We start from the raw sequence: 13,923 nt of genomic DNA, 5'->3' as shown, positions 1-13,923 counted from the left end.
CAAGTAAAAACCTCCTCCAAGTAAAGACCAGCTCCTGTCTTCAGCCTTGATTGTTTGTTTCGCTGCAGAGCAGAGACAATTTGGGATGAACTTAACCAGCTCTTGTAGCTGAATAGGAGTAAATCCCTGCAGAAGAATGGAAGCTGTTATAGCAGCAGATCAAAGCCTAGAGTTTTAGAATGAGATGTCAAGCAATCACACATGGGTAAATAATTAGAGTGTCTACATATAACATAATCAAACTAGGACATATGCAACTGAGGTGCCAGGTGTATTATGGGAATTTGAATTCTTAGTCCATTAAACTGCATTACTTTTTTTTTTATTATTACCAAACTGGACTTGTCATGGCATTAATATAAATGTTTATATGGCCACTTCATACTGTCATCGGAGGTATGGATGAGACAGTGGAGAACATTAGACTGGTCATATCAAATGAGTTTGTCTATGACCACTAGATGGCACAAGCAGAACACAACACCGTGCATTGTGGGACAGATATTTTTTGGCAGTTGAAGTTGAAGATGATTTCACCCTAAAATTGTTTCCTGATGATAATGTTAACGTCCTAATTCTAATTGCTCTCAGAGCCATGTCACAGGCGACTTTGTTGTGCTGTGCGATATGAGATGAAATAAAAAGCGGGTAAATACATATTTCTCAGGAGTGATACTGATAAAGGCCACATGTTATTGAGTCAGACCTCAACATCTGGTCATGATAACACGCAGCTCTGGTCTGTGTCTCCACTATCAAGAAATCTAATCCAATCTGTCCCGCCTCTTAGGTACTATACAGCATGAAGGCCACACACTAATCTCCCCAGATGACTTTTTTTCATAATGTATCTTGTACTGAGTGGATTTCTCAGTGATGGATGAGCCAGAGAACAAATGATTGCAATCGTGGAAGCTCTTCTCTAAAGGTTTCCCTCACATCCTCAGTTTCATTGCTTTGGCCCAGATCTTCCCCTGCAGATAGTGTTATCTATCACAGTTTAGCACAATAGATTTTACTGAGGAGCACACACACATACAATAATACACAACCAGACAGGAACACACATGCACACACTCATTTCCCAACCTCCTCCAGCATTATGACTGTGATTGCTTCTCTTATTATTCATTTGTCAATTCTAATATAATTCAAAATGTAAAGCCCACATAAGTTTTTTATTTGCACTGGGAAGATTGAGTTTAGATTCTATTTCTTGAGAAAGTTTTTGTATTTCCTGCTCTACACCTGTTGCATCAGTAGATATGATACATGAGGATTTTCATGGTCTCTTATTGAGGTTTTGATTTTAAAACCATCAATACCTTTATTCACATTTTTATTGTGTTATTTCAGAGAAAAGAAATGACCCTTTCAACTGCAGAGACATTTCTGTCCCACAAATCCTTTGATCAGTTAAATTACACATCAAATTGTTTTTCATAAATTTTCATGTACTTTCTTATTAATATTGGATATTTTTTAGCTTTGCAAGCAGCTCTAAGGATGGCCGTGTCTGTCAGCGTTTAGACTGAACTATTGAATGGATTGCCGTGAAGCTTACACCTATTCATGTTCGCCTTAAGATGAATAGTAATAACTTAATACCCAACAACACTGATATGATTCTGTGTTGCTGAACTGGTTGCAGAGTGGTGCAGCTCTAAAACCTTGTTTCCATGCTACCTCAATACTATCCATCCACAGGCTGCTGCTATAATCTAAACACATAGCCAAAAAGTGCAGGATGTAGCTCAATATAGAGGAAATAGTAAACACTATGACATGAAATGTTAATTGTTGTTTATTGGCCCAGACCAGATAATCAAACTTTGAGACTGATGTTGTTCCAAGACTGTTTCTCTTTATTGATCAGTTCATTGATCTATCTGTTCTCTGCTGATGAAACAGTGTGCTATTTAGTGAAATCAGATAATCAGTTTCTGTATCGTTTCCGTTGCTGTATAGTTTCTTACCATGGTAGCACAGCAAACTGCAGCAACAAGTTGAAGAAGTGGAACTGTCATCAACTCAGATGGCAGTGACAGTTCAGTCTCCTTGTCACTGCTGTTGACCTTGGTGCCGTATTTACACTGTGTCTCGCTGTCTAAATGTATGAGTCTTGTTCTCAGCGCTGTAGACTGTAGTTAAACTGGGACCTGATTGGAGATGCAACTGTAATTTTGTTGCCATTAACAAAATAAAACTGTCAATTAACAAACCTTTCTCTGAAAATGTAGATGTTCATACACTACTCAACTGTTTTCCCAATTACATTGTGGTGGCAACATAATAATTGTGGATTATGAATGTATTTTTTTGAATGAATGAAGAGCAACAGTCAATGTACCATAGACTGTATATAAAGATGGAGGTAGCCTCTGTGATATCATCCACAGGTTTATGAAGAGCGGTTTTGAAGCTCAGAGTGGGCTCATCTGTGAACACCATCTTGGCGGTGCCTGACTTGGCCTAACCCTATTCCAAAATGGGCAAAGAGGTGTGTGGAGCTGAGACCTCAGTGCATGCTGGTTTGTGGCAAGCCTACGGTCACTCAAAGCGACCCACCCTCAATTATACATAACTTTAATCCTTAATAAAATGTAAACGGGTAAGTTATATAAAAATTCTCCTCCCATACAGTTGTCATGAAGGAAGAAATTAGCTATGGAGACCAAAACTGCTTCTTGTACCAGGCTGTAAACATGTGTATTTCTGCTGTAAAGTTGGACATTTTAACATGGGAGTCTATGGGGATTGACTTGCTTTTGGAGTCAGCCTCAAGTGGTCATTAGAGGAACATTTTGGCACCTCCATGTTGGTTTTATTTCTTAGCCCCAGAGGTTGCCGCTTGGTATATACTGGCTGCAGACCTCTAAATGTATTTCAAGTTTTCCAGTATTGAGTGTTGTGCTCCTCTTGGGCTACAAGAGTTTAGGACACACTATCATGATATGCCGGTATCAAGTGGAAATCAAAGAAAATGCATCCGAAAATTAAGTAGCAGGCTAGATAATGCTGATACTTTATAAAAACAAGACGTGTTCTTACTAAACTTACTGTGATAATAGTGTTGATGCTACAAGTCTATTTTTACATTAAAATATACAATAAAACTCTAACTTCTAACTTGGATGCATGTTGTAGCAAAATGCATAGGCAGCAGGAATCAAGAGTAATATCCACAGGTTAACAGGCTAACAAGCTTTGAGTCTACTGTCTGACTTTGGTACATGAAGAGACCCGGCGAGCCCGGAAGCCCCCAGTTTTTCTCTTCCGCATTCTTTGGTGTACAGTTTGCAGTTTGACATGTACAGGAAGTATTGAGGGCAGCTAGTCTGTATGAGAGGCGGTGGTAGCATCAGCTGAGTCGAGGCAAGTTTTTGCGGCTTTGTAGTAATGAACAGTGTCAGCAGTGAGTGAAAGTCCTGAGGGGAAAACATGCTACAGTCAGTCACCACCTGCACTGCTTAAAACTACACTTAGTACTCAAGGGAGTTTTTTAACACTATTTAGGGCTGTAAAACTTTAATTTATGTGGCTGGCAGTTTGGTGACAGATAAAAGAGTATGGAAGAAGGTAAAAGCTTGTCGCACCTTAAAGTGCAGGCATATGACTCTTTCCAGGGAACAATATGTACCAATGTAAACTTGATTCATATCAGACTCAAAAATACCAGGAGAAACTATTTGGTTTTTCATTTTAGGTGTGCTAACTATGCTAACTATCACACCAGAGACCAGGGTTTACATCACAATCTCATCTGTGGTTAGATTTAGGCACTAAGGTTATGGCTAAGGTTAGGCAAAGATCTTGGTTCTGGTTAAATGTAAGTAAACATGTTGTGTTTAAGGGGAGCTGAGGTGTGGTCTACAAAGTTGGCAATAATTCCATGTGATCCTTAGCAAGGCGTCATGTCGAGATGAGTAATTTTAAATCCGTCACCTCAAATGCCAGAAGTTTTTAAGTCTTAATCTGACCAACCAGATTTTATAAAACATACTCATGAGCCAAGTTTAAGTCAGAATCCAAAAGTAGGCTTCCACTGTGCACATGAACACCGCCCAACCCACACTGCTTTCTAACTTAAGTTTCAAAGTCTTCCTGTAAATCTCTTTAAGGGAATTTGTACGGGGCTTTAGCTCATCAGACCATGATGATTTGTGAGACATGTGGGATGTTACCGCCTTGTTTCAGTAATTATCACGGCACACACTCCCAGAATCCCTGATACGTTTGTGTAACTGTCCTGAAGAACCTCAGGAATGTTGACACATGACTTGTTGAGAGAGCTCTTCCGAATACCACTGATTTCCTGGGGGCTCATTAGGAGCTCATGAAAAGAGCACCCTGATGAGTCTGTGGCTTGTTATTAAATTAGTAATCAACTCTCTTAAGCAATAAACACAGTCAACAGGTAATTAAATGAGATTCAGCCCCAGGTAGTAGCCAGTGAGTGTATATGTAAAATAAATGATGCAGTCATTTTTGATGCTCCGTCATATTGGCTTGGCTGAGCATTTTTAGAGCCCCTGTTACTCTAGTGTGGAGAAGAACAAACATAACTATCAAGTATTTTCAAGTTAAATCTAGTAAATAGACTCTCTTCCAGTGCTATCACAGATCATATTCAGTCAGATAAAGTCAACAGCCCATCTCCAAACCTGGGGCCTGTTGAGTTAAAAATTCAATTATGTTCCCAATATTGCTTTTGTGAGATAAAATTTGCACAGGTGTTAATAGCAGATCTCAAGGTTAAATGCATTGTCAACGAATGTGGCCTGATTGAGGTGAAAGTCTCCAGAGACCAAGCTGAAAAGACCCACTGTGAGATTGTACTGAGGATTAAACGAATTTAACGGAAAACCCACTGTTCCTACTTTGTCAATGACTGGAGCAGATGTTGAAAAAAAAAGAAAATGAAACCCTGGTTTCAATCTCTCTCCTTGTTATGTTCTGTACTTTCTTCATTCAGCTCTCTGTTGGATTCTTACTGTCAATGTACGACTGTGTCTTTGTTCAAATTCCAATTGTCTTTCATTTTGTTTTTAATCTGCTCACTCTGCACTAACTGCCTTTGTCTAACATGAGTGCGAGCGTGTGGTGCCTGATTAACTGTGAATGCTGAGCAGATTAAATCAAGCTGGCTTCAAATCCCGCTCTATGTTCTGTTCTTTTACTGATGAACACACTGTCTGTATTTATGGGGGGCTGAAAGAACTTTATATAACTGAAATTCTAACTGTAAAAAGACTAAGGTTTAAGCCATAATTGGCAACTAACCATTCAAAATGGTATAGAATATTAAATATCAGATAAATATATTTTCAGGGGCGATCCAAATATTTTTACACAAATATTTTGGTGAAGATTGAATGAAATATGGAGAATTCAAAATGGCCAAAAATAATTTCAAGCAGAAAGTTATAAAAATTTCATTTTAAATCAATTTGTCTTCTTTGGCCCATGGCCAGACTTTCCAACTTATTTCAATTGAATCAATTATGTAGTTTCTGAGTTAACCTGACATCAAACAAATGATCTGAACAGATAACCTCCTCCATAGCCAACAATGACCTGCCTAACATTTAATAAAAATGTTGAGCTCATAATGAAATAGTGTTACATTAGTGTTACCAACTCCTCTGTGAACTTCTGCACGCTACCTGGAAACCCTCACTTCCTCATAGAAACATCTTTTGGTCTGAACCCATGCCCTGTCTCACTCTGATCATCCTCCCAACAAGTTCCAGTGAAGCAACCAGGACATGATACCTGGTTGCTTCCCTCCTGCTAACACTGCCAGCAGTTTATGTTGGTTGGAGCGACTTGCCAAGTTGGGTGTACTGCTGCTGGGACACCTGGACACTTCTCTAACATCGGTTTAGATAGTCTTTATAAATCTATATTTGTGCCTTATTGTAGATTTAGTCTCTATGGTAAGCACAGGGGCCAAAAATGAGATAAAGAGATTTTGTCCATGCCTTCTTCAGCATTTAGCTTCAGACTTGCCACCTCTTCACTTTATCACACAACCACAAAACAACTTGTGAAAAAAGGAGAAAAGGAACAGATAAACCCCTCTCTCCTTTAGAAGGACACGCTGAAATATCTCACCAAAAGAGCCATCACAAGCACAAATTTAAGTTTAAACTTTTGTCTCAACAGTTGATCCTTTTTAGAAAGAAAATGGAGTGATACAGACTTTCATTGAAGAGCTTCTTTTGTGCTACTGAATCGATGAAGGCAGATTCTGGAGTAGCAAAATTACACCCTTTAAAGTCCTTTGTAGCTATCAACACAAAATTAAAAGGTTAAAAACACTAATGCTAGATGACTGATACACACTGAAGAAGGCAGAGTCAAGCTATCTGCATTTTACTCTCCTGTTTTAACACAAAAACTGAAAAAATAGAATTACAAGAGCAGACTCTTTTGCTACTTGCTGGACTATGAAATGAGTACACAGAACAGCTCTGTTTTTGGCACAACATCCTTCTCCTCTTGCTCTTGCATACGAAATTGATTCATGCAGCAGTTAAATGCACTGAAGTATTTGATCTTATTGTTTCTACAATGCTCTTTTAAGTACTTGTGCAACCTCTGCTGTGAGTGACTTTTCACTCTACCAAGGCAATCAGTATGTTTACAATGAGTTGCTGATGCACTATGGCTGACCTGCAGGCAATTTCCAATACCTAAATATCTGTTAAATGAACTGAAACTGAACTGACGTTGAACCCCAGCCTGCAGCAGCTCTCAGATAAGAGTCTCTGGCAATGAGTAGAATATTAATACAAGTAAACCAAATCCAGGGCTCCCTTTACACAACAGTAAACTTAAAAAAATGCTGAAATGCTCTGAAGTTACACTAAATTGAAAGTCCCTATGAGGATAATCCACACTCAGCCCATAGTGCATCCATTACTACAGTCATTCTTGTTTCTACTTTTAAGGAAATCCTCAAGTTGAATATCATCCGTTTCCTTTAGAGCATTCTTTCATTCACAAGTAATATGAATTGAGAATGTCTGAGCTGGAAGAGAAAGCATTATTAAACTGAATTAATGAAACAATTGTGGAGCCAGAGACAGGGCAGACATAGCACTTTGAGTTCTACCACTAAATGCTACCACTGCTGGATTTTCTTATAAGTAGCAATGCTTAATAAAACCTGACTAGCACACTAAATCAGGTTTCAAGCAGATTTTTCCGCTGCTGTGGCATGGCTCCTCTATTGTCCAAGCTGCTGTAATCACTTGAGGCTGACTAGGGGAACACTTCAGCCGATATTAAGAGCATGTTGCACGGATGTCAGAGGGAAATTGCACCTTGCCAAGCTACTGTACATTTGATGCGGAATGGCTTGCCATTCTCTTGTTCTTTCTGCAGGAGTTGTCAGGCACTTTCTGGCAACTCATTCTCTGCACTCTTTCCAGCTCCAACTTATAAATGTTGACAATGTCCTAGAGTCAGTTCAGAGGTCACTACACGTCAACTGAGGATGACTGCAAGCCCACGGCCATACTGCATCAGCACACTACCACGAATTCATTTTATAGAAAACATCAAAATATTTTGACTTTGGTAAGATTTACACAAATCAGTTCTGACCTTGAATGGATTATGTTCAGGCCACAAACCAAAGCAATCTTCTAGTAGTCATGGATCTAAAATTGAAAGCAGCTACAATCAATAATTTTATATTAGATCATATCAGATCAATAGATCATATAACTTCTTATATGTAAAAGGGGTCATTTTAATGACTTCGGTGATCCCTTAACTATTCATCAAGCACCACCACTAAGTTAAAATTTCAATACTTTGGTTTGTGATAAAATACCTGTAACAGTAATGATATACCCATCAGCCTCAGCTTCACTGCGTTTTAGTGCCAGTTAGCAAATGTTAGCATGCTTACATGCTAAACTAAGTGAACATGTGAACATGGTAAATATTATACCTACTAAACATCAACATAGTCATTGTGAGAATGTTAGCATGGCAGTGTTAGCACTTAGCTCAAAACATGGCTGCTTTTAGCTGTAGACTCACTCCTGCTCAATTGCCTTTTTGTATATCACCTTGTGTGTTTTTTTTTTTTAATATCATGTCTAACATGCACGCACTTTGAATTGCCGTCTTGTTGAAATGTGCTTAACAAGTCAACCTGCCTTGCTTAGCCTTGCCACAACAGGACGCCACCGCTGCAAAACAACTTTTTCATTTAATTGTTTCACATTAAAAACACACACTGTATGCTGCATCACAAAATGAGAAAATGCTGTTCTGCTATAACAATTGAAGCCAAAGTAGAGAGAAGAATCAGCCAGTGTTGCTGCCGCTAAGAGACGTGAGACACGTTTGTCTCACATCCCTGCAGGTTGGCTGAGGATTGTGTTTGTCTGAAGCCACAACATGAGATAGTACACAGAGACAGCAGGTTGAGCCACAGATGGGAAATCATAATTCAAACAGTCTGACAAATCACTTGAATTCATTCCTACCTGTAACGTACATTACCATGATGACAGAGACCATGCTAGGATGATCATGGACTAGAAATAGAAAACTCTGATAACACTATATCATCCAAATGGTCTCACACAAGCTTTTGGTGTAAAGCCATATATATGTAACTGTTGTTTCTGAGGACACTGAAGGTTCAGCTAAACCTGCACTGAAAAGGTGGTGCTCTTAGCAAAGTGTGTCGTTCATTTTTAGCAAGACATTCAACTACCCCAAAACGCTACTGCCTGCTAGATAACATTCTCACCTATAGATTGAGTAACATTATGAAGAAATGTGACAGATATGTAGTCACGTCTGGACCAGGAGTTGATGTTTCACCAAAGTTCTTTTAAATTAGATTTGCTTCAGGCATGTCTGCGTGGTACCCGTTTTTATGAGAAAAAACACTGATATTTACACCATAACACAGCAGACCCTGTATCCTAAAATAAAACAAATAAAAAATGTATCCTGGCTGAACCCTCCTCATGGTGCTTTTGTAGTCATTTTTATAATGAAAATTGTTTAAAATTGTCAAGCCTGGGGATGTTTTGTTGGTGCAGGACAACATAAGGCCATCCTTGATAAAATGATAATATCTGTCCAAACTATCACCCTGAAATTATCTTAATGAAATAATGGGTTAACAACACCATGGGTATATTCATTCACCACAGATTTTTTGTACAAGACTTGTTGTCTGGCAGGCAAATAAATTCAGAATCTTCCCTGACTTAGCTGGGTGCTGTGGTGAGGTGCAGCAGCCAGATGCCAGTCAGTTACTCACATAAATTAACAGTAAGAGTATGACATCCCTTTAAAGATGTCTGCAGAGAACAGCTTAGCACCCTGGGAGTCACGTAGCAAACATGCCTTTAGTAAACTGATTAAACTGAAACCGACAGGTGAAAAAATATGCAAAATGCAAGCTGCAAAATTTTCAGATTTCACTCTGTTTTTTCAATAAACAAAGTAAAATGTTTAGGTATTTTTTTTCCTCAGTAATGCTCATACTTCACCAACTCCTTCTATCCCAAGATAATTAACTAAAAAATGATAAACTGTTCATTAGAATAGATTTTCAAAGATGGATTGGTCATATCTGAACTATGATCTTAAACAACCATATGTTCAATCTGTACATTCGAAGTTCGATATCTCACCTGGGCCCTTGTTACAGGCCTGTCCTGCAGACAGAGAGACAAATGGCACACATGTACAGTAAAGCAACACTGCAGTCCAGCGTATGCATCAGCAAAGAGAGCAAGATAGATCGACGCATGCAGTTTGGACAGTTCAAAACCAATTTTGTACAGTTCATTTGGCAGTGAGCGACATATGAATGTGTTTGTTACATGGATATGCTGCACAGGGATCAGCCCCCTTTTTGGGTAGTTCCATCACTGAGTCAGATTTTCTGTCTGCGTGTATGTGGAGACTCAGACCCCACTGCAGGTCTGGCACAGTGGAGGCCGCCCTCCCACTACAGTACAATGCAGGGTGACAGAGAGGGCCGATAAGTCCAGCCGACAGCTCCTTTATCCCCATTAGTGCCTCAGACAGGGTGGTGTGACAGAGCACAGCGCCGTCCTTAGACCAAGCCCTGTTCTTGTCCTGGTGTCCTCCCCACCCCTGTTAAGTTCCTGCATGGTGCCCCTCAAGGAGGATGTAGCGCCACCCAGTGGAGGAGGCAGCCTCTGGATTTGTGTGGCTCTGAGGGTAAGGGGGAGGGCCTCAGCAGGCAATCTCCTCCAGGGTGCCCAGCGTTGTCTGCAGGGGGACCGTCACAGTGTGGCTGATCGACTCTGAATGGTTTGCCACCGGGTCACAGGAACTCTGGGAAAAAAGGTTGAAAGAGTTTTAGTGCTTGCCACATCTAAGTACTCTTATTTGTGGTGACTGCTTTGGCTGGCAAGCTAGCCACTAACATGCTAAGTAGCACTAAACAAAACAGGTGAATAGTGTGCAGGACAAAGAACATCTACAAGGGAAAGGAGAAGCCTTCCACATAGAAAGTTTAAAAAGCTGCCACGTTTTTATCAGCGCCACATTTCCACCTGCAAGGTCTTTGTCAGGTTAAGCTCATAATTAATGATAATGTGAATCATCGCTTGCAGCTCGAAATGTTGCACGAATAAAAACTTAGGAGCTTGGAAATTTCGGTGTGCAGACAGCCTCTCCTTTTCCAACATGCTAGCACTACCAAACCACAATACAAGTTGTTATGGATAATAAGTTAGCACAGTTTATTCAAGGGATGAATTCTCACCACTGACTTTTGCAAACCTTGACTTTGATGGAGCAGTTTATATTCAGGCCAAACTCAGGTCTGACACAGCTAATATGGTATAGCAGCTTCCTGCATGTTTGTTGCATGTTGCATGACTCTGCCCCTCATGCGAGTGCAACAGCTTCATTCATGCTTCATCATCAGTGGCTCATTCATCTGATGCTGCTTCGCTACCAGCTGATTAGCGATGTCCATAATATACGTAAGGTGTAAGCAGTGACCTTTACAACCTGGCACATATCATTGACTATTCTGCAGATGCTGTCATGCAAATGCAGTTTGCTGCTGCAGTGCCCTGCACCATCCCAGCCACTTCCTTAGACCCCTAGTTTTTGGTTTTGCTGATTTAACTAAGATGTGATGTTCACATGTTCATGTGCTGCTCAGATTCATTGAAAGCCCTCAAAGACCAGAGCTTGGCTATTGGCTGCTGTTGCTCTTAAATTTTTCTAGGGTGCTTGTTCCACATACTTGTGTGGAGGGGGTAGGGATGGGACAAGGTTTGATATGCATGATCAGAGTGAGTGAAATTACACTGAACCTACACACTCCACTTACACAGAGCACTCTATGAAGAAGATTGACAAATCAAAGGTTAAAGGCTGATCTTACCACATCCTCTCCATGACTCTCCTCCTCCTCCTCTCTGCTCAGTAAATCCAGTAGTCTGTCTTTAACCACCTGTGGATCAGGAAATGTCAGAAACTTCTTTCAGTCCGTTATAGAAGAAATCCATGAACTCTTGTAATTACTGGCTGTGCAGGAGCATTTGACTTCAAAGTAATAAGTAATTAGGTGGAAAATGTGGCAACAAACTACACCATCATAATTATTTCAGCATGAAAGCTCTTAAAAGTTCCTGTAGAATTGCTTATATAAGCAACACTAGGTTTTCTTATCCCCATTACTTCACTATTTGCCATTAAAATGGAAAAAAGAATCTAATGAAAATTACTTTTCCTGTGTATTTCTAACACCCCGGAGGGGTGGGGGGCAAACACTATTATGTGCTTGTCAGAATCCTGTGCAGCTGAAAGCAGCATTAGAAGCTCTGAAGAGGGGCACACAGTAGTGGAAAAGTACCATCACACAGTCCTTCATCTCAGTCTGTTCTGCAGTAAATCTAACTCTTTATCTGCCTTTTGTATCTGTGACATTATTTCTGTTGCCAGTTTTCATTGTCAATGCTCTAACTCTTGAGTTAACACTGAAATACCAGAAACAAGAGCTGTTAAAGTTTATTGCACTAAAAAAAACAGTGAGAGCCTGCAGAGGAGTGATGAGTGGGAGTAATTAGCTGCTGCAACAGCAACTTGAGACTGACCTCATAAGCATAGTCAAACAGCTCGAGGATGGTGAGGATGCTGGCTCCAATGAACAGACCCATCTGACCCCCAATATCACCTGTAGAAGGCCACAGCCAGAGTCACACAAAGAGAAGTAGAAAGAGAAAACTAAGAAAAATATATTTTTACCAACGTCAAGGAAAATACTTGATTCTGATCAGTGGGAAGGAATCTGTTCAATTTAAATGGCAGTACATCTCAAACATAATTACGGTCTACTATCTAACCAGCATTCAGGGTCAGTGTGCTACATTCAGTAGTAAACTGCAGGTAAATGAATGACAATGAATGACAAAAAAATGACAATTGATGACTATCCCTATCACTTCCTAGTTTGCCTGTGGTAAGCTGCCATGTAATGCAGTAATAGATCCATAACTTTGAAAAGAGCATCAGATGAAACGCAACACAGTAGTTTATAATATAGTGAAACGAGGGAACAAGTGTCATGTTTATAAGTCATCGTGCTGAAAATAATCCATCTTTTGTTGTATAAAAAATACAGTTTTCACTTCACAAAATAATCCACCAGGAGTCTGTGGTATGCACGTGTTTGATTTGCCAGTGCAGAGCTTTTCTGGATTCAATTTTTTTTTTTACTGGATCAACATTTCCACTCCCCCATCCCCATTAGCAGAGAGACCCTATTCAAATGAATGAGGAGTTTGCATTTTTTCCCACCGAGCTAATACAAATCCACCTGAACCTGATTCAAAACTCTCTGCACTTTGCTGAGTTTACTTGGTTCAGGTCAGGCAGAAATCACACACCCGATTTGCATTATTGCTTATTATTACATACATACAGCTTAACAATTACAGTACCCATGAATCACATTTGGCAATTTTCATTTAGCAATGTTGGCAATTTTAGCACATCAATGTCGCTCCCAGAAAATTTAAAAACTGCTGCTGCTTGTGGGCATGAGGACATCACTGCTTGTCTCAATGAATCGGTCAATATTAAAACAAGTGACAGCATCACACTCAAAAATGAAAACAAGCAAATGAAATATCTCTTTATATTTAGTTAAAGCTTGTGTAGAGGCTAATTCCTGCACTTTACTTTTATTTATGCTGTAATCTATAAAGAAGTGTCAAATTGAGCTTGTTGCCAGTAAAATCAGTCCATTTCATTAGCGTCAACATTTTGTCGAAGGCTTATCACACACTGTAATGGCATAATCAGTAGGTTAAGAAACTGAAATGGCTGTATCTGACATCGACTGAATCCAGGTTTGGAAAATGAAGGATAACAATGAGTAAAACCTACCCAGCAAGCCTGCAACCTCATAGGCTTTCTTCTGTTCAATGGTTTCGTAGTTCAATGCCTCAAAGAACACGTCCAACACCAAGATGTTGTCTCTGCAAAAGGCAAAATTGGGCATTTGTATTAATGAATCCCACATTGGGCAGTCAAGCTACACAATCAGCACAATCAGTCCATCCATTTCCTACAGAGCGGAGAAACCAGGGAAGCTCGACCACTGTGTGGGAGGAGAACACACTTGTTGCAACAGCTCAGCTTTTCACAGCCAACCAGCTCTTTTAAACCATCATTTAATCGACTATAGAAAACAATGTGGGCATTTAAGAGGCTCAGTGGTTTGTGCTGTTGTCTGGCAGAGAGGAGGCTCTGAGCTACAGCAGTCCTCACTGTGTCATGTTTTTCCCTTTCACAGTGTGTTTCCTGTGCTCATCAGGTAGACTGGAAACTCTAAATTGTGGGATGCTGAAAATGATAAGGCTGATGGCTTGCTGCCTTGGTGTATTG

General features: G+C 39.9%; 1 protein-coding gene across 2 annotated transcripts in view; it reads right to left on the bottom strand.

Annotated features, from left to right (window-relative positions):
• Window positions 1–8,245: 8,245 nt before the first annotated feature.
• Window positions 8,246–13,923, bottom strand: part of asic2 (acid sensing ion channel subunit 2) — a 368,823-nt gene continuing 363,145 nt past the window's right edge. For both annotated transcript variants that reach the window (XM_022739489.1, XM_022739488.1), the window contains exons 7-10: window positions 13,423–13,514; window positions 12,129–12,208; window positions 11,417–11,485; window positions 8,246–10,350 (exon numbers count right to left, since the gene is read on the bottom strand). In XM_022739489.1, the coding sequence (XP_022595210.1) occupies window positions 10,249–10,350; window positions 11,417–11,485; window positions 12,129–12,208; window positions 13,423–13,514 (343 nt within the window). In that variant the 3' untranslated portion in view covers window positions 8,246–10,248. The remainder of the gene's footprint in view (window positions 10,351–11,416; window positions 11,486–12,128; window positions 12,209–13,422; window positions 13,515–13,923) is intronic.

The sequence above is a fragment of the Seriola dumerili genome, unplaced genomic scaffold (assembly GCF_002260705.1).
Source record: "Seriola dumerili isolate Sdu_G_001 unplaced genomic scaffold, Sdu_1.0 BDQW01000044.1, whole genome shotgun sequence".
Lineage (NCBI taxonomy): Eukaryota > Metazoa > Chordata > Actinopteri > Carangiformes > Carangidae > Seriola > Seriola dumerili.
The sequence above is the reverse complement of the archived record's forward strand: the minus strand, read 5'-3'. Positions and strand labels throughout refer to the sequence as shown.